Below are 21,408 nucleotides of genomic sequence, written 5' to 3' on the forward strand. Positions count from 1 at the left end.
CAAGTAATACTGTATATTTAAAGTTCAATTCATAAAGAATGTTGTTATGGTTGTTGTTGTTGCAGTCAAGCCTCTGTCAGTGGTGCACACATGTCTTTGTGAATGTCTCCCTCTTGTGGTAATATCATGGACCCAGTGGGGGTAATGTACTGTGTCCACATTTGAACATGTGAGCATGTTGTGATTTGATACTTGTTTTTTTCCCCTCAATAATATTATCACATTGTTTTTTAGAGGGGTTTTAATGTATGACTTGCAGAAACTATTGATAAATTATTTAGGTGTGGAGGCCAAATAGCTATTGCTGCTGTTGTTGTTTTTATATGAGTATTATTATTAGTAGTAGGGTAAGTTATTTATTGATTAGTTTTTAATATTCGTTATTCATCATTATCATTATCAAAAAGAAGAAACAGCAACATCAGCTCTCATACAAGGTTATATAAAAAGAATTAATTTTTATTTTATTCAAGTAAAGCCTAGAGAAGAAAAAAGAGAAAGGCCCTCAATGGCATTCAACTGGAAAAGAATTACCATTATTCATCATAACATATTTAATAACACTGCCTACATCATTGACTACAACGTAAATACATTGTATAATGTACTTATTAATTATACCTTACTAATAATAGGTATAACAAGGGGTACAAACAAAAAAATAAAATAAAATGCAGATATTTATGATTAATTATGGGTATTAAGAAACTAATAACGATGTATCCGACTTTGATGCATTTTTGTTGTTTATTAGTTTATTTAATTTAAAAAGAAAGTACAGCCAGCGGAAGCAGTCGCAATACGTACGTGTGACGTATTTCCGCCGTTGCTTCGGTCCCTCACCGACGTCGTGATGTTAGAATGTTTGTGTAACACATTTATAAGACTTAACTTAATTTAATTTGTCTTTGAAGATATTCGTCTCCGGGGGTGATTTGTATCATCTTTGGCTAACGTGACCAGGTTCTGTCCGGACATGAACACGTAGCTGTCAGTTTGTAGGTAGGTCGTCGTTGTGTGTGTTAGCTCCCGTGTTAGCTACTCGGGCCCGGTTGCCTGTATGTGAGCACAAAGGCCGAGCACAGTTCCTCACTGTCCAACAATGTACCCCTCCTGGGGAAACTATGGTGGGCCCCATTCGCAAAACTTCGGAGGACCCGGGCCCCGTAAGCAGCCGGGTGCCGGCCCAGCACAGGGTTTCGGCGGCTTCGAGGCTCCGTCCAGCGGCTCGATGTTCTCCAGCCTGCAGGAGCAGCACCTCCAGCAGATGCAGCAGCTCCAGATGCTGCACCAGAAACAGCTCCAGTCTGTTTTACATCACGGAAACAACGCCGGGGCGTATGGCTACGCGGGGCCCCCGTGGCAGCCTGAGGGCCCGGGACATTTAGACACTACAGCTGGAGCTCAGACCTTCTTCAACCCAGACGAGGCTCCGGTTCAGCCGAACAGAGCGCCCCCTGCTCATCCTCCTTCACTTCCTCCTGCTCATCCTCCTGCACATCCTCCTGCACATCCTCCTGCACATCCTCCTGCTCATCCTCCTGCTCATCCTCCTGCTCATGCTCCTCCACCTCCACCGCAACCGCTTATCCCCGAACCACAACCATGCCCTCCCCCTCCAGAGCCTGCCCCATCAAAGCCACCAGAGAGCAACAGTGCTCCCAAACCTCCAGACACAAACAAGAAGGATCCGTCCTCCAAAGAAGAAGACAAATCCGTATCCCTGCAGGTAATGTCCTGCACCAGTTTATTCTGGTAGTTCAGATGAGAAGTCACATCACTGTGATACTTTTTTTATCAGTGAGACTCTACCTGAGACTGAACCTGAGTCCATCACCACCCTCATGAAACATTTCTGTTGCTTATTCAACTACCATGTATGTAATCTAGTATTGTTTGCAGAAGGCATATTAAATAGAGTAGAAACAAATGTATTGAACAAAATGGGCAAAGCAACTTCATTTAATAACCACTGGGCAAGATGCATTCTAGGAATTCCATACAAATTGGAAAAGCGGGCATAATATTTTAGGCATATATAAAAGAAAGTTAAACATTTCTCATACAGCATAATATACTGTATGAAAATATCTACGGCCAGAGCTGTAGATGACCTCTCGATGTTTCCTCCCCCTTAGATTTGTTTTTTTTTTATCCTGCTACATTTGCAATAATTTTATATGTCGGTAGTGATGGGTGGGGTGTGGTTTGTACCCTGTTTTGTTTTTATGATGTGAAGCACATGAGTTGTGCTGTATTAAAGGTGCTATATAAAGTCTAATTATTGATTAATACTGATGTGTGTCCCTCTCAATTGGAGTATTAGAAAAACGATGTGAACTAGTGACAGAAATCAATAGTGATTAACCCAAATTGTATTCTTCAATATTAAGATGTGAATAGGCATTTAATTTATATCTGTTAATGCAACAGGTTGTAAGTTTTAATGTTTACAACTTCTGAAGTTACAGAACTAAGTGCATGACTGAAGGAAGCTTTTTCTGACCCTCACATTTTGTGATTGTTTCATCCAGGAACAACAGCAACTTTGGTACAAACAGCACCTTCTGAATCTGCAGAAGCTGAAGCAAGAGAGAGCCAAGCAGAGTCAAAAAGAGAGTGATGGCCCAGTGGCACCATCCCCTGGCCAGGCAGTTCCTCCTCCACCATCAGAACCTCAGAAAAACGCACCACCTCCACCCCCACCAAGAGAGGAGCCCCCAGCACCTCCGCCACTACCTGATGAATTGAGGGTAAGCATTCCGAACAAATTACAGAGACGTTTATATAAGGATGTCAAAACTCTTTTGGTCATAGGGGAACTATATCAGATTTGTTTTCTTCTGATCTTTAGCTTGCAAGTCTGTTTAAACAGTGGGTTGTGAAGGCTACAAAAAAATGATTTGTAGTAAGACAGAATTAAGCTTCCCAGTAGCCCACTACAGATACAGATAGTCAAGCTGCATTGTGATCAATGTACGTATTACTTCACTAAATTTGTACCATATAATGAAACTTGTGCTGATAATATGACATTTGAAATGTTTTGTACATGAATTTACACCTCTGAATGTTGGGTCAAAGATGTCTGGTTTACCTTTTCAAAAAATAACACTACTGTTTAACAGTATCGTGTGAGCACGTTGGATTTTAAGTTATTTTATTTTGAGTTCACAATACTTACAAACCATTATGGTAGTGCAGTTGTCTATTTTCAAGTGTAACATCACAGAGTTTAGCCTCAATGTTTTTTGTACAGTAAAACTAATTACTCTAAAACAAATTGTTCTTTTAAGGGGTTTCAATGTTTTGTTTTGTTTTTTGTTTTACACTCAAAAGTATTTGTTGACATTTGATCCAAAAAGTTCCCTTAAAAATCAGTTTTGAATATGCCATACATATTCTTCTGTCATTTAATGTAAACACTGTTTACATTGTTTGTATGAATTTTCAGAATGAAAATGTGGGAAAACCACCTATATTAACAGATACAGTAAGTCAGCTACTTACTCTCCCATCATCTTGTCCATAGATAATTTCCCCCCAATTCTTGGAATAGCTTCCATGTCATGAATGACAATCCCATTGAATTCTGGCATGTACTTACACTTCTAATTGTGATTGGTGATTATAATCCATTAATATATTATCACGACTCTTTAATGTTTTGCTGCATGTTCCTGGTGAGAGTTACAGAAATTAAAGTAATAAGTAATTCATCTTTAGAGCAGTAAAATGTCATTGTCCTGGCCTGTTCAAACAAATATTAATTGAAGTACTGTGTAAGATGTTATCAATAGGTTCATTCATCTCAAACATGTGTTGTCTCTTCCATCACAAACTGCTCTATAATATGTCAAAAACCTTCTTTATGCCATGCTTTACTTCAATCTTGCCTTGTGTCTGTTAAGCCTGAAGGCCTGGAAGACCCAGCAGAGTCTGCACGCCTCCAGCAGTTACAAGCTGCAGCAGCACAGTGGCAGCAGGTGCAACAGCAGAGAGTGGGCTTGCAATACCAAACTCTCATGCAACACCACGAGAAGCTACAGCACATCCTGGAACAGTACCAACAGCTGATTCAACAACCAGCAGATCTTCAGGTAGGTAATTGTTTGACAGCTGCTGTCAGTCTGGTTTCTCCTCTGAGATGAACCTGACCTATACATGAACTGAAAGGCGAAAGTAAAGAATTGTTTGAGTACTTAGTACTTAGAACCAAAAGAGAGTTGCTACAGCTGGGCTCTTCAAAACATGCAAAATCTAGGAGTCCCATAAGTTTTTATTTTTTCAATTCATGCCCTGGTATTTTCTTTCTAGAATTAATGGTATCCTTTCTTTAATGTTGCAGTCGATGTCTACTGAAATGCAGCTGAGACACTATGAAATGCAACAGCAGAAGTTCACACCTTTATTTCAAGACTGGGAGCACTCATTTGCCCTGTGGTTTGAGCAGTTCCAGACCTATCCCCACAAAGACCAATTGCAGGACTATGAACTCCAATGGAAGCAGTGGCAGGAGCAAATGAATGCCACCAATGCCCACCTTCATGAAAGGAAGGCCGCTCTGACTGCCATGGTGCCATTTGCCTCAGGCCAGTATAATAGTGGGATGATGGGACAATATGGCCAGTTCCCTGGACAAGATATGCAGCTGCGCCAGCAGTCACTAAACTCGGGTGTACAGCATCCTATAGGTGCTGTTGGTCCCAGATCTCAAGGTCCACAGCCAGCTGGGTTTGGGCCAAATTCAGAATCACCTGCTGGACCACCTGTGAAAGGAGGTTGCCCTGCTGGCATCATAGAAAGACCCCCAGGTCCTCCCCCTGTTCAACCATCAAGTTTCAACAGTGTTCAAGGTCCAAGGTTAGTAAGGATTTTCTGCAACTTGTGTTTTTAAAATGTTAAAATTAAGATAGTGTTGTCAGTAGGAGAAAATCTAATTTTTTGGCTGGGGCCACACGGTTCTGGTATTAGGTAGACCTGGGTTCACGACCCAGTTGGAACAAGAAACTTTCTTCATGGAGTTTGCATGGATTTTGCATGTTTTCCCCGTGTGCATGGGTTTTCTCTAGTTTCTCTGGTTTCCTCCCCCAGTCAAACACATGCAGATTTTGGGGATTAGTCAAATTGGACACTAAATTGACCTTAGGTGTGAGAGTGGATGGTTGTTTGTCTCTATTTGCGCATTTCCACCGGCTCGCCTTGCCTCGCCACGCCACGGTTTAAGTAGCGTTTCCACTAGCATAGTAGCTGGTACCAGGTACTATTTTTATATATCCGGCGAGGTTCCAAGCGTGCTTAAGTAGGTACTATGCGATGCTTGGTCAGACTGCTGGCCGCTGACTGGCCAGAGTCCCGTCACTGGACGAGACGTCCCACACACAAATCAAGCCGAACGGCGCCGAACTGTAGATCACTTAAAATTACTTAACAATCCTAAAAACGTGGGTTAATCTCCAACAACTACCAGGGAAACTTCTATATTTAACAGGAGTCTTTTGAAGTGGAGTGGTGTATTTAGGGGTATCACCAGCGACCGCGAGCGGCATCACAGACCCCTGCCGCTGTAGTCTGTGGAGTAGGAGGCTGTACTCCGGTACTCTGGAGACATGTGACACTGATGCCTAGTGCTTGCTCATTGTGTGAACTGTTGGGGTTCTCTGCTCTCCTTGTTGTTGTCTATGTACAGTGCCTTGAGATAATGTATGTTATGATTTGGCACTATACAAATAAAATTTAATTGAATTGAATTGGACAGAAATCAAGCCGAACAGTGCCGAATTGTAGATCAGTTAAAACTACTTAACGATCCTAAAAATGTGGGTTAATCTCCAACAATTACAGAAGTTTGGTGTAAAGTCGTGTGTGTGTGTGTGTGTTAGTTAATCTCCAACAACTACAGAAGTTTGGTGTAAAGGTGTGTGTGTGTGAGACCGCAGTCTCACTCAGCCGTGCAGTGATGACTCCGCCCACGTTAAGTAGGTACTTTTTTGTAGTGGAGATGCAACCTAATCGTGCCGAGGCAAGTAGAGCTGGTGGAAATGTGCCATATGTGGTCCTGTGATGGACTGGCAACCTGTCAAGGGTGTACTCCGCCTGTCGCACCATGTCAGCGCCCCTGTGACCCTCATGCGGAGGATAAAGTGCTAGGAGATTAATGAATGGCTGATTAATTTGAACTAAGTCTGATGCAATCAATATATCACATTGTCCCCCACATGCTATGATATATATTTTCTCAACTTAAGGGTTAGGGTTATTAATATGTATATAAACCTGGCTAACGTTTTGGTATTTAAATTTCATTGTGGAATGGGATAGCCTTTTAATGAGCTTGTGACTAGAGTGCATAGTAAATATTTCACTTCTACTTGCATTTTATGTTGCAAGGCTGTTACTGAGTCTAATTAAAGACAATTAACACCATAACTGATGTTTTCTTATTGTTTCTGTTCATCTCAGAGGAAACAACCCCAGATTTGACCAACCTCAGCAGCGCTTTGATGGTCCCCCTAGGTTTGACCAACCACAGCAGCGCTTTGATGGTCCCCCAAGGTTTGACCAACCACAGCAGCGCTTTGATGGTCCCCCAAGGTTTGACCAACCACAGCAACGCTTTGATGGTCTTGCAAGGTTCAATAAACCACAGCAGCCCTTTGATGGTCCCTCAAGGTTCAACCAGCCACAGCAGCGTTTTGAGGGTCCCCCAAGATTTGACCAACCACAGCAACGTTTTGATGGTCCTCCTAGATTTGACCAACCTCGACAGCGTTTTGATGGTCCTCCTAGATTTGACCAACCTCGACAGTGTTTTGATGGTCCCCCTAGATTTGATCAACCACGGCAGCGTTTTGATGGCCCCCCTAGATTTGAACAACCTCGACTTGGGCAGCAGCCTAGGTATGAACAACCTCTAAGGCACCCTGGCCCTCCTCCTCATTTTGAACGTCCACCTATGCCCCAGCAAAAACAGCAGGGTCCTCAACTAAAAGCAGAAATGGCGGTTAAATCTACCACAGTCCCAAAGACTGGCGGAAATTCGGACGTGCAACCAAAGCTTGAAAAGGAAAAAAATGATTCCAGGCCAGATGATAAGGTGAGGTCTGAAGACCTGACAGATGACAACTTGCTTGGAGATGAAGGATTTTTTGTTCAAAATGACCCCATTCCCCAGACCTTAAAGACAACACAGGAAGCTGAGAATTCAGATTCTAAAGCTCCTGATAAAAGTGAAAATACTAATCCTCTTAACAAGAAGCCTCCAGCCACTACTGTGGCACTGAAATCTACTGCAGATAAACCAGACAAACCATTGACAAACAACAAAGCCACAATGCTTCCAAAGCCCCCTTTACAACAGGAGCCCCAAACATCTGGCCAAATGCTGTCAAGACAAGAGCCTCCAAAGCCTATTCCTGGAATGGGACGAGGACAGTCCAATCTGCCTGCTGAAGTGCATGGAAGAGGTCGTGGGCTGAGGGGGCGTGGAAATTTCAGCGGACCAAACATTGTCCCCCATGTGGAGGAGAAGAGTGAAATGTCCTATAATTGTATACCACCTGAAGAGGACTTAGGAATGTCGGAAGACCAGCAAGAATGTCACTGGCAAGATCCTTCATGTGAGGAGTATGGTTTGGAGGAATCTGAGGTGCCCCCTGAAGAAATGTGGATGCCAGAAGAAAATTACTTTCCAACAGAGGAAGAATATTATGAGGAACCAATTGGGGGACCAGCTATAGGGAGAGGATACCCCCCAATGATGAGAGGAGGACCCCCAATGATGAGAGGGAGACCCCCAATGATGAGAGGGAGACCCCCAATGATGAGAGGTGGGCCCCCAATGATGAGAGGAGGGCCCCAAATGATGAGAGGAGGGCCTCCAATGATGAGAGGAGGGCCCCCAATGATGAGAGGAGGTCCACCAATGATGAGAGGAGGTCCACCAATGGGTAGAGGAGGACCACCTATGCCTAGAGGGGGTCACCCAATGGGTAGAGGAGGGCCACCAATGGGAAGAGGAGGTCCACCCATGGGTAGAGGAGGACCACCTATGTCTAGAGGGGGTCCCCCAATGGGTAGAGGAGGGCCACCTATGGGAAGAGGTGAACCAGTGGACTGGGAAGAACCTCAATCTGCTGAATATTTTGAGGAAGGTGACCCTTACTGGGAAGAGAGGAGACCTTTAATGAGAGGAATGAGACCTCCGTTTCCACCTGGCCGGGGGCGCCCCCCACGTGGTCATCCTGGTTTCATGCTCCAAAGTCGAGGACGCCCTCCTCATCCAGCACCTGGGCCAATGGATCATGTAATGGACACCGATGATGCAGAAACTGATCCAGCAGGACATCCCAATTACCATGGACTAGATCCTCACAGCCATCCATTGCATCCTGATGTAGAAAGAGGTAGGCATCGTGTGCCACCACCACACTATAAAATGGAGTCTATGGAGGAGCCTTTTTATGACAACGAAATGGAAAGAGAGGAAGGATGGGAACCAACACATGATAGTGGTCCCCCTCTGCCTCCACATGAGATAATGGATCGGGGAGGAATTAGAAGAAGACCTGTGGGTCGAGGAATGGCAAGAGGGATGTGGCGGTCAGGTCCAGGTCAACAAGAATTTGAAGAGGGCTATAAAGAGGGTTTTGTCGAGGATTATGGTCATGGAGAAGATGGTCGCCACTGGCGGCCACCACGGGACTATCCTCCTGATGACAATCGGCATGATGCCAAGTACTATGAGTCTGAAAGGGACAGAGACGGTGCTCTTCCTGAGAGGGACTATGCCCCACGCTTGCCTCCACCAGATCCTTACAGAGATGGCCATTGGCGAGATGAACGGGAAAGAGATAAAGGTTACCCACATCCATATAATGAGCATGACAGGGCAAGAGGAGAGCTGAGAATTCGGGAATACCCTCCCTCAGAATGGGACGGGTCTTCAAGACCACCTCCAGAGAGAGAGTATCCTCCTGACTATGAAGATCGCAGACCTCGCTACGATGAGCACAGGGAAGCCCCTCCTTTGGAAAAACTTCCACCATCACTCCCAGCTGCACCTGTAAAAAGCATAGCAGAGAGTTCAGTTGAACCATCACAAGACACAAGTGCAGGAAATGTACTTGCTCTTTCTCAACGTCAGCATGAGATCATCTTGAAAGCCGCTCAAGAGCTTAAGCTTATAAGGTAATTTTAAGACTTTCAACTCAAATGAATGTGTTTTATGGCTCACAGATACTGCATTTTGCTTGTGTGGCATCAAGTCACTTAAGTTTTCTACCTAAAAGTTTAGGGGATGGAATATTACTAGTTGTGCTCGATTCACGTTTTGCTTTTATATTGCATCTAAGGGAACTTCTAGTCTTCTGCCATCTTCTACCATCTTTCTTTCTTTTGGCATCACAGGGAAATGCAGGAGGTGAAGACCCCTGATCCTGAACCACAGTCTGCACCTACTGACGTCTTGCCCGAGCTTCCTGCTGGTCTTCTTGGTTTGGAGATCCCAGCAGATATCAGGAATGTTTTGAAGGTAAGTGATTATTACTAACATTTAATTGTCTTTCCTCATTTGTAGTAGCGCAATTTTATAATTAAATGTTATATCCATATTATAATATATTTTGTCCTCAGGGCATGAGTGCAGCAGCACAGACGGCTACACCTGAATCTGTACCTTGGGATTCAAAGCCTGGTGCCACAGATTACAAGCCAGTCCTCTCTGCTGCACCTACAGCTTCAGTAATCCCAAAGACTGTGGATTATGGGCACGGACATGGTATGAGCAGCTAAGATGAACACTTGTCTTCAAACAAACAAACATAACGTTTTAAATTTACAGAAGTTGCTGATATTAACACTCATTTCAGAACCTGGTGCCACTGTTGAGCGGATGTCTTATGGTGAAAGAATCGTGCTGAGGCCTGACCCATTGCCATCGGACAGGGGTTATGAAAAAGGTGAGTTTCAATATCGTAAAACTTTTTCACCTCAATTGGATCTTTCCCCTTTACTTATCATATTTCACTGATCATATTTCACTGATGTTTTTTAAAAATTCTCCTCCCAGAACCTCTTGGTCTTAGAGATCCATACAGCAGAGACCTATATTATGAAAGGCGATCAGACCCTTACATGGACCGCCGAGAGTACAGTAGAGAGAGGGAGTTGTACAGAGAAAAACACCCCTCTGAATATGAAAGAGAGAGACACGAGAGGGACCGCTATCCCCCAAGAGAAAGAGATAACAGGTAAAAGTTCTCCTTTTCCCCCAAACACCCGGGAAGTGCACTGCTTCCATACACTTGTAATATCATTTTCTGTTTGTCTGTTCTTGATTCAAGCACACAGTCCGTGGTTGAAGAAAGGTACTATATCGCATTGTGTCAAGCATTGTGATTAGTCATCAGTGTTTGCCAGCATGAAACAAGAAATTTGGTTGAGGTGATTGACATTGACGTTTCGCCATTGCACAGATCTCCACTGGCATCTTCTCTGCGCTCGGGGTACAGGGAGCGAGAGTGGGATCCTCGGGACCGTGACCGAAGTGGCAGCCGCGATCGAGACGATCATTATGGAAGGTCTAGCTATGATAGACCTTCATATGAGCGTGCTGGACTTGAACGCAGTGGGCCTGAGCGTTACAGCCATAGCTCCTCGCCCTTTGGTATGTTCCACCCTACATCTCTTAAACAAGTATTCTCAAACCACAGCTAGTTAGAAGAACCACGGTTAGGAAGAATTTCATCATAGTTCATCACAAGTTTGTTTCTCCTCAGCTACAAAGAGCTTTGTTTAATTTAGAAGATACAATTAAAATGCAATTTCTAAAACAATAAATAGATACATTTCTATACGTACAGTGGACAGAAGAAGTTATCCAGAGGAACGGCCTCCTATTGCACCACCTCTACCACCTCCGCCTCCCCCAAGAGTTGAGAAGAAGCCAGAAATGAAGAATATTGACGATATCCTCAAACTACCTGGCAGATCATCTCGACCTGAACGGGTAGCCCAATAATTAATGCTACAGCATATGTTGATGTAACTGCGTCTTATTGTTTTTTATTATATTGAGTGCTCATGTAAGGCATTTATTCAAACAGATTGTCATTATAATGAGAGGACTTCCAGGAAGTGGGAAAAGCCATGTTGCAAAGCTTATACGGGTGAGTGCAATTATACCAACAACTACTAACAATATTCATATCGCCCTTTAAGAGATCATTAAATGCAACAAATCAAATAATTATATGGAAAAAATATATTTTATCTTGATATTATATCAATATTGTTAATATTCAGGACAAGGAAGTGGATTGTGGTGGTGCCCCACCGAGAGTTCTTGTTTTGGATGACTATTTTATGACGGAAGTCGAGAAAGTTGAGAAAGACCCAGACACGGGCAGGAGAGTCAAAGCCAAGGTGAGTCAAAAATGCAACAATAACAAAATAACTGACGAGAACTTTTGGATGTAAATTTTGAATAAAAAGTAAATTAATTGCTGCTTTTTGTAAGGAATAATCTAACACAAATATTTGATTTGCAGGTTCTTGAGTATGAGTACGAGCCAGAGATGGAAGAGACCTACCGGAGCAGCATGCTCAAGACCTTCAAGAAAACCCTGGATGATGGCTTTTTCCCCTTCATCATTTTAGACTCTGTAAATGACCGGGTCAAACATTTTGATCAGTTTTGGAGTGCAGCCAAAACCAAAGGTTTTGAAGTAAGTTGTGTTCATTGATGGTTCAGAAAAATGTTATTCCTAGTTGGCCCTGTGCTAAAGTTTTTTTTTTTCAATTTAAAGGTATATCTGGCGGAAATCACTGCAGACACTCAGACCTGTGCAAAGAGGAATGTCCATGGACGCACACTTAAGGATATAACGAAGGTGTGCATGATTGGTTTAAAACCCATATGTAGGAAGCGAACACGTACTAATATAGAGTTTTGTACACAGATGTCCAACAACTGGGAGCATTCACCGCGTCATATGGTGCGCTTAGATGTCCGGTCCTTGCTTCAGGATGCTGCTATTGAGGAGGTGATGTCTCCGATATGGAACAGTTTTTAAAACATTATTGTCCGCGATTATTAACTGAGATAAAACTAACGTGTTTATGTTATTAGGTTGAAATGGAAGACTTTAATCCTGATGATGAGCCCAAGGAACCCAAGAGAGAGGAGGAAGAAGAGGGTGATCTGGTAGGACATGAACATTTTAATTTAATTACGATGTAGTTGACAGAATCATCTTCACTTGTACAGTAATTTTATATCAGACTTAAGTCTGTTAATTATATTGTTTGTTTTATTGACCAGGTGTTTTTTTTACACTTATAAAATAGACAAGATAGGTGAATTCATGAAAAATAATAGGTTAAATATGTATGGTTTCTTCTGTATGTTTACAATGACTACAAAACATAACAAGTAAAATAATTAACAGGACATTTACAAAAAATTGTACAAAATGAGATCACAGCCGCTGCAGTCAGATAACCAACATTCATTGGCCAAAACATTCTAATCCATAGTCAAGGTCCCATGATCATGAAATCATAACAAAACACTATAGCAATAAATGAATGACAAATTCCTCCTATTATACATTATGTTTCATTTTCCTCCAGTGGTAAGTTATATGTAACAGTTCACTCTGTAACAGTTCATAAAAGAATCAAAACTTATATGTATTATATGGTTTAACCTAACCTTTTAAGGGGCTTCTCCCTGTATGTAATACACAAGCAATATCTTCAGTTTGTGACCATGACTTTTCATTTCTGTAAGAAAAAAATGAGGGAAAACAGCAGAAACAACAGGTTTTCTGTTCTTTCACCGAATAAACACTTGTCCTAACAAATGTGTGTAAGATAAACCAGGACCTTAAATATTAAATCTTCTCACTGACTTCTTTTTATGCCAAAAACATTTATGACATTGATTCGAATGTGTTGAATGGGAATGAATTCCCTACTTGACAGTGGTGCCTATCTAAGCCATAATAACAGTTGGCAGTGAATGTAAAAACACAACGTTTCTTGTTATTAATATCATGTTTTTCCTTTTTTTTTAAGCATTGAGTGTGATATTCATACACAATCCAAAAAATACGTAATAAAACTATTAGCTTTCAGTGAAAAAAATTCAGCCTTTCTTCTTCATACCAAAAAACTTTGCACAGACATTTGCTCCTCATACATTTGAGAAATTCAAAAGGTCAAGATTGCATGGGAGCCTCAAGTCCCAATACAATTTAATATGGTTCTGCAGTAGAAAGATGAAGTTTCTACAATCTTATTGCTTCATAATGATGGTCTTTATATCTTTTGTGTTCACTACAAATTCACTAGACAATAATGTCCAGTGACTGTAATTTTGGTTTCCCTAAGTGGTAGAACTAAATGCACATGTGGTTATGTGTGATTAAAAAAAATCATTTATCATATTTAAAGTTATCATATTATCTGATGGAAATATCAATAGATCTGAAATATATGCCTTTAGATTTATTTACTCAAGATAACCAGAAAAATATAATGTTTTCTATTGTCTATTTATGTACCCTGTGTGCAAAAGACATCATGGTCGCTAGTTCAATACCCCTGGCAGGTTGTACTCAATCCCTTGTAAGTCGCTTTGGATAAAAGCGTCTGCTAAATGACATGTAATGTAATGAAAGTTACCTGCTTTGTTGTTTAGGCTGGGTCATACTTTCATTTCCGTATCTGTGTACATGGCCAGATTCCATTTATACTAAAAATGAGGGTCCGTTATCAGTCTAGTGTTCCGCGCATGCGCACTCAGTCTCACTTTTCTATGTCCTTGTATTTTGAGCACTGATTTGTATTTGTGTGGGTACCTCCCAGACCTCTACACAAAATCTCAAGCAGGTTTCCATGTTGACCATCTCTGTTGTTTCTTTTGAGTATTACGAGAGCAACTGGAAAGTGTTGTGCTACAGGAAGCTTGCACAGTTGGTGTGTACAGTCTATGCGAACTTCGAACCCGAGGTGTGCTCACATTTGTCCGTGTAGGATCCCAGAAGCCCAACGCAGAAATGTGCAGATGACAAAATCTGTATTACGCGGAGCCTATCATACCACTACGAACGTCGAATGTAAGACCTGCGTCTACAGTCATCCAGTTCAGACCTGCAGTTTCACACAGTGCATACTTCTTATCTCCCAAACCCCAGGTTTATTTTGTTTTTTAAGTCTACCCAAACTTTAAACTAAACTGTCTGAACTGCAGGCCTACAACTGCTGCATTGCAGATAAATGGTACTAGGCTAGACTTGTAAGTTGACCAGGCTTTTTTACTGCCGTCATTGCATTTTCAAATAATGCCTCCAAAAACATGGCAGTTCTAGAACTTGTGTTTGAATCCCAAACAGCAAATACCGGTGAACTTGAGTAAAAATGAGGCTTATCTTGTGGTCAAATGTTGTTGTCCTGAATCCATTTGCTCCCCCTTTTGTTTTAATCCTTCCTAATGCCTTGAAAAGGTGTGTGATTTAAAGCAAGAGGAGTGTGAATGGTCATGATTTATGATGTATACTCGCAAAACAAAATGTGATATCTTAGCCACTCAGTCTCACCTTTTAGACATCACTATAGTGGCTGTGGGAATGAATGCAAACATGTTTTCAGTGTCATTAAACAAATAAATAATACAGTAAGATATCAGTACACATCATAAGTAGTCATCAAATCTCTCTAATTGGCAAAACCTAACCTTTTAGCAATCAGTTGCACACCAGATTATTTGCAATAATGTACAATCAAACAAAGAAGAGATCCTTTCAGTCACAACTAGAACACACAGGCTATAGCTAAAGTATTGACTTGAATAACAGAATAAACAACATCTAATGGTAACATTACTTGACAGAAAATATGGTGGTATTATATCATGCTAATTTGCTGAAGCATCACCATTCCTCATCAAAGCGTCAATGTAATGCCCATTTTGTTTTACCTATTTTTCTTAATTTCATTGAGATGAGGTAATGTGGTGCACACTTGACCACACACCAGATTTATGTAATATTTTACTGCAGTGTATTGAGATCTGAGAAGTATTGTACTGCACAGGTGTCCAGCCTGTATGCAATGTTTTTATATACTACAGTGTCTGTCTTTGGAAAGTGACTTTGATCATTTGAGCAGACCTGGCAGTCTTTACAGTCAAACTTTGTTGAACTTAGATTAACCTTGTACAGATGCTGCAAAGAGTTGGATTTCTGCTGTTTACCTTTATTATGCTTACACCTGTTTGTATTTTTGACCCACATGTGCATAATTGCATGTATGTATTGCATAATCTAATAATACTGTTGTATCCAGTATAGTTTTATACAGCTTGTGACTTGGCTTACTGCTTCACTTACACTTATCTTATAGAAAAAGTGTTACCACTCAACAACTGCACTTCCTGAGCAGCACAAAGGCCATGCCACATATGTTCTATGCTAAAGTAGTGTCTGAATGTGATGGTTTAAAAAATCAATCTCAAGAACCACCTCATCTACATGATAATACAATACTATAATACAAATTGACTGGATGAACAGTTGTATGGAGATTCCTCTGTTTATTGTAAGCAATAATTGACAACACCTATGTGTATAGGTGTGCAGTGCATGAACGTTTTGCACTAAAGTCAAAATTGCAAATTATTCTAAAATGTATATATATTCTTCAGTATGCACGCAGTGTAATGAGAATTTAAAATGTACTGTCATATTTCATTTAATTATATACTTTCTTAATACACTATGGTGCCTTAAAACTTTGTTGGATTTTTATCTGATTTTAATTGTTGGCCAGTACCTTGATATTTTGATTTTCAAAAGTAGATTAAAACACCGTCCAGAGCTGATCTCAAAACTAGTTTTAAAAAAAAATACACTTTTATATTGCAGTTTTTCTTTGGTAATGTGAGAAACTGTCATGAATAGAGACAAAAACTGTCACAAATAATCCAACAGATAAATTAACCTACACCCATGAAAAAAAAAGCTAAACCCTAATCTCATGAAAAAGAAACTATAAATGCAACCCTTACTTTATATTTTTGCTTGTTGGTCCTGTGCTCTGGCACATGATTAAGGTTTTATCAGGTTTTTGCAGCCCAGACTGCCTTCAAATAATATCTTGGAATCCTTTTATACAAACAGTAGTTCAGCTGGAATTAAAATGGGCCGACTCTCATTATCACTGTGACTCTTATGTTACTTTGCTCTCATAAATTAAGCATATGTGTATATAAGATGACCTCTTTGTTGACACTCTTTCCTCCATTTAGTTGATTATATGAATATATTGTATTATAGTTAATCAATATAAAGCATATTTTAATCCAAAAAAAATTTACTCAGAAATTTTGTGTTTTTACTAATCTAAGATAAGATAATGAAGCTCAACGGCGTAGGATTGGTTCACTTTGTCGCGCTTTTGTCTTTAGGATTTCAGCAAACATTTAAAAGCAGTTTTGCTTTTAATAATGTTATTTGAAAAAAAGAAAAGAGAAGTCGGAATCCATATGAAAGTGCCTCAATATGATTATAAGGTCACATGCAAACGTCATGTTCAGAGCTTGAGCGACGACCACTTTTGCTTTTTAAATTCTTTGACCTGAGAGCAGAATTGGGACGGAACACAGGTTGTGTTGCCAAACACAGAGCACAGCTGTTGTTCCTTCTTACTTAACTGTTTTTGTGTGACCAAGAACAAATGCTCACTCTGAACACATTTATCTGAACTTGAAAAAAGGTTTATTTTTGTATGTTACACTAACTGAATAATCTCTCTCTCTCTCTCTCTCTCTGTTTCTGGACTCGTTTCTCAGTTGTATCTGTCTTTTTACCTCTGATAAAACCAGTCTCCTCTCGTTTCAGCCAACCACTTTCTCTTACCATCTTTCCTCCCCCTCCCTGTATCACCCCGATGTTTAACCATTGCAGTGTTTCTTTATATAATATAGGGTTACATTCCAAAAAGTAAATGGGAGATGGATACATCCGAGGCTAAACTAGGTGGGTATTTCTTTTTTAGTTTTTTTTACTTCCTTTAATTACTCATTTGTTATTGTATAGAGGTGTAATGGAGCATGATATTTGTCGTAGAAGCTATGTTCTGTTGTGTGCATGATTCACTAATGGACAATTACGAGAGACGGTCCATCAGTGAATCGCATATTGATAACTGTTTGCCAGATTTCACCTTCACTACACTGACAACCTACATTGTTCATGTTGTGATTCTAGATTAAGAGGTTTCAGATTCATATATTTGTTAAATTTGTTAAAAAAAAAATGACATTATATGTAATGTAAACATTTTTAAGGCAAACAGGTGGAATGTGCACCTCGTTTGCCCTGAAATTACTTTTAGGCCCAGTATGTGTGCACAAACAAACATTTTTATGTCTTCAAATTCCATGCTGGGCAAATGAGGGAGTAGTGATGCGTCCCTCTTTCTGTAGCACTGATGAGGTTGTACTTGCCAGATATTGGCACATTTGGATTTATGATTTTATGAATGAGAACCAGCTAAAATTGATAATGCCAATTGATTTAATTTGGCTTTTTATTAAATGTCAAGATGAAAAAAGCTTTTTTTTATTGGAGGGCAGAAGAGACCTGAGCTGTAATCTTCGATTTACACAGACAAGTTGGACGGTCTTGGTAGCAGTGGGAAGAGGAAACGTGAAAGTGATAACACGGCAGACCTGGAGGACTACCTTCAGCTGCCAGACGACTATGCCACGCGCAGGTCCCAACCAGGAAAGAAGCGGGTAATTTGGCCACAAAGATTAAAACATCAAAATATCTGGTGCAGTGTTGTTGTGTGTAATATTAAATGCAGACGAATGTGACATATTTACCTAAAATTATGGTAATTCATTATTTTTCTGCACGTAACCTCACACCCTGGTTGCTCCCCCTTCTCTTTAGGTTCGATGGGCTGATCTTGAAGAGCAGAAGGAGGCGGATCGAAAGCGCGCTATTGGCTTTGTGGTGGGTCAAACGGACTGGGAGAGAATCACGGATGAGAGTGGTCAGCTGGCACAAAGAGCTCTCAACCGCACCAAGTATTTCTAAGAAGAAGAAAATCTTCTCCCCCCTTTTTTGCTTCTTTGAAAGGTAGGTTTATCACTCCTTTTTTAAACAGATAGGATTGCCGTAATGTTACTGATGTTAACGAGTCATCATATTTGTGTATAACAAATGGAATCAATATCCCAGTTACCCACTTGTAATGAGCTGAAGAGGACATGTTTGAGGATTTTCCTTATGACATGCCCTCTGTCAAAATATACCACTAACTGTTAAGTTCAGATTTATAAGATAAAAGATTAGGCAAAGTAATTAAGTTAATCCCTTCTCGGAATTGTTCGGTGAGCCGTTTTCTTCAAATATGTTTAAATGTTTGAATTGATGCATAGTTTTTTAATTACTAATTTTAAAACACGCGCATTGACTTGTTAAAGTTCTTTAGAAGAATTTGCCTGAATTTAAAAGACTTAAATCAATTGACAAAAAATACTTTTTCTTTATAAAAAAAGTACATTTCATTAATTCCTCACACAAATCTGTCTTTGGCCAAATTATCAGTGGTTTATTTTTCTTTCTGCAGGTGTCCAGAATGTGAAATGTGTCCCCGAAGCTCGAGACTCATCAGGGTGATAACCACCAATAGATATCAATTTCTGAGTTCATCATGGGGAAGGATACGGTTTAATGTTTTCCACCTCATTTTAAAAGACACTCCCGACTACTTCTGATGATATGTTATGTTTTCAGTCATGTTTTTTTTTTTTTTTATATTGTTCATGTTTTATTTGCTGTTTACCTGTAGCACTGTTTCTTGGTCAATGCTTACTTGGAAAAAAGACAATAAAACTTTTATACAAAAATCATCAAGTCGGGGGAAATCTTCCTGGGGGCTGTCATCTGCACATCATCAGAAGCTCCAAAAATTATATTTCACAGATCAGTAAGAGCAGAGATTAGTAAAAATACTTATCACTCTTGACTTTTTCTTCATCATAGTGCAGCTGATATGTGATGGTGTTTTTTTAAAATGTTCTCATCCTTTCTATTTTGCATAGTTTAATTTTCTAGTAAAACACTGAGACGTTGAAACATTTGACAACAATTTTAAGCTGCTCATGATTTGAATTCAGTTTGGCTTGTTGTGGTATTTTCATTGGCTCTGCATGCTGCTTGTGTGGATTTGCATTTGTCTGACGATTACAAAACTACCTCACTCCTGTGTCCAAATATAATCACATCAAATAGTTTTTTTGATTAACAAAAAACACAATCGCAGTTCGAGGGATGAACCTTTCCAAGGTTCCAGGGCATTAAAATAAACCTTTAAAAGACAAATTCATGAACACAGAACAACTAGGAGATTCAGTGTGTAAGGATTTGTGAGAGTGTAGTTGTAACGGATGACTCTACTGCTCACTCCTTTCTTTCCTAAGCATGTCATTGAACTATGGTGGGCATCTCAACCACAAGGCGTGTCATTCTTCTTGGTTTAAAAACGGCAAACGCAAGCTTCTGCTAATCTTTCTGTTCTGTCTGCTCAAGCGGCATGACAGGTGCAAAGGCCCTTCCCTTAAATACATGTTAAGACTTACTCTAAAGCTATGAAAACCAAACGAGATCATACACTCATACAAATGGATGACAGAAATTTAATTTACTGCCAATTAACTGGACTCGATGTTAACGCACTGGACCTTTACAGGCTTGTTTCCTTGATGGCGCATTGTAGCTGCTTTTCATTACAAGAATAGTGTCTTCATTTTGATGACTAAATGTCTCCTTTTGAATCAGTTTTTGTAAATGTTGACTTCAAAGTAAAAAATGTCAAGCATGCTATATTCAGATGATTAAGTGCCCATAACTGAACTTGCTCGATGAACACGCTCAAGTTGAACAGATGATCTATACAGAATCTGCAATGACTGCCTAGTCTGATAAATGTTAAATACACAGTGGCATATTTAATGTCTTTGAAATAATCCATTTCGCACAAGAATAACCATTTTCTACTGGAAGAGTTTTCTGAAGAAGTGTTTGAAACCCCATTCAGACCCATTTGTGAGTGATCCGATCACATGCAGGTCACTCCAAGAACGGGTCTGAAAACTCCCAATCCACCCTGAATGATGTCTTCAGTCTGATCAAAAAACAACACATTTAGAGGTTGTTTGAGGAAGAATGTGACCAGATTTCTAAGCATGCTTGAATGCTATCAATCCTCAGGACCGATTAGAGAGCGCCTCCTCAGCTGATGACCTCAGTTTCAGATTTAATTTTATTTCATTATTTTACACTACTCAGATCGGCTAATACAGTAATTTGAAGCTGTTGCCACAACATCCACACTGACGGTCACATGATTTTCTTTTTCCGTTCAGAAATTTCATGTTACAGCAGTGTGTGTAGAGTGTTGATTCACTCAAGCTCCTCTCGTCTTGTTTCTGTCACTCGCACACACACACACGAACGATGTCAGACTCATTTAAAAACATGTTAATTATAACGTCACAATTACATTATTATGATATTGAATATTTGACTCTAAGGCAGGTGAACGCCACAATGTTTACATAATACCAGGATGGATGTTATTACCAGGTCTGAATGGGGCCTTAAATGCAAACACATTTGTGTATATTGCAGATAAGTGGGAATATAGATTGGTAGTATCATGGTTACATTGTATGGAAATATACTGTGCTTTCATTTGTAAAATAAATTTTACATCTACATCCTTTGCATCCTTGGGAACCGGAATATCCAAAATTGTCAGACTTCAGTCATTTTGACCTGGCGTTTCTACCCTGAAGACGAAGCAAGGATCAGTTATGAGTGAAAATGCTACTGATGAAGACCCTGATGACCCTAGGGGCAACCAACTCACGACATCATGACCGAGAAGCTGAATGAATGGATCCATATGGTAAGTAAAGAAGAGATCAAGAAATTACATTATAACTGTTACATCTGTGAATACATTACAGTTAATGATAATGCTCTTAATGAATTTGTCTATTTTACTTTTTATATACCCTGTAAATACAATGACAACAATGTTCTCTGTTGAATATTAAAGATTTTTTTTCCTAATGTGTGTTAACCTTACTTTTTCACCTTTTTCACATTGTACAGTTAAACACATTATGTATTATTGCTATATTATAGATGGCTGATATAGCAAAAATACATATACCAGTCTGTCTATTGATTTGATAAAAGTAGCCATTGGTCTGCCACATGTATGGTGACTCCAGATGTGCAGACACTCACTTCACTCTTCACCGGTCTTTGTTTGACCTAACAAAACAAAATAGTTTGTTCACCAAAGCTTGGAAGAAGTCCA

The 21,408-nt window shown here is 40.1% G+C and overlaps 1 protein-coding gene across 3 annotated transcripts; it reads left to right on the forward strand.

Annotated features, from left to right (window-relative positions):
* Nucleotides 1–697: 697 nt before the first annotated feature.
* ylpm1 (YLP motif containing 1) lies at nucleotides 698–18,928 on the forward strand. 3 transcript variants are annotated; one of them, XM_058613691.1, is made up of 23 exons: nucleotides 698–1,729; nucleotides 2,535–2,753; nucleotides 3,455–3,493; nucleotides 3,912–4,100; nucleotides 4,349–4,863; nucleotides 6,463–9,189; nucleotides 9,409–9,532; nucleotides 9,634–9,778; nucleotides 9,870–9,959; nucleotides 10,070–10,250; nucleotides 10,344–10,367; nucleotides 10,476–10,666; nucleotides 10,863–11,008; nucleotides 11,106–11,168; nucleotides 11,305–11,424; nucleotides 11,550–11,726; nucleotides 11,808–11,891; nucleotides 11,961–12,044; nucleotides 12,131–12,205; nucleotides 16,991–17,042; nucleotides 17,676–17,803; nucleotides 17,964–18,152; nucleotides 18,646–18,928. In XM_058613691.1, exons 1-22 carry the CDS (start codon nucleotides 1,103–1,105, stop codon nucleotides 18,108–18,110), a joined length of 6,147 nt encoding a protein of 2,048 aa, XP_058469674.1. In that variant the 5' UTR covers nucleotides 698–1,102; the 3' UTR covers nucleotides 18,111–18,152; nucleotides 18,646–18,928. The 3 variants fall into 3 exon arrangements, with proteins under 3 accessions (XP_058469674.1, XP_058469676.1, XP_058469675.1); XM_058613693.1 differs by lacking the exon at nucleotides 3,455–3,493 and having other exon boundaries at nucleotides 699–1,729; XM_058613692.1 differs by lacking the exon at nucleotides 10,344–10,367 and having other exon boundaries at nucleotides 700–1,729.
* Nucleotides 18,929–21,408: the final 2,480 nt, after the last annotated feature.

This window comes from Solea solea, chromosome 17 (assembly GCF_958295425.1).
Source record: "Solea solea chromosome 17, fSolSol10.1, whole genome shotgun sequence".
Taxonomy (NCBI): Eukaryota; Metazoa; Chordata; class Actinopteri; order Pleuronectiformes; family Soleidae; genus Solea; species Solea solea.

Bases quoted from the DNA above. Each gene is read 5' to 3' on its own strand.
- ylpm1 (XM_058613691.1), top strand. From the start codon at position 1,103: ATGTACCCCTCCTGGGGAAACTATGGTGGGCCCCATTCGCAAAACTTC. The intron at 2,754-3,454 runs GTAAGCATTCCG...ATGAATTTTCAG, and splicing joins CACTACCTGATGAATTGAGG to AATGAAAATGTGGGAAAACC. The intron at 4,101-4,348 runs GTAGGTAATTGT...TTAATGTTGCAG, and splicing joins AACAACCAGCAGATCTTCAG to TCGATGTCTACTGAAATGCA.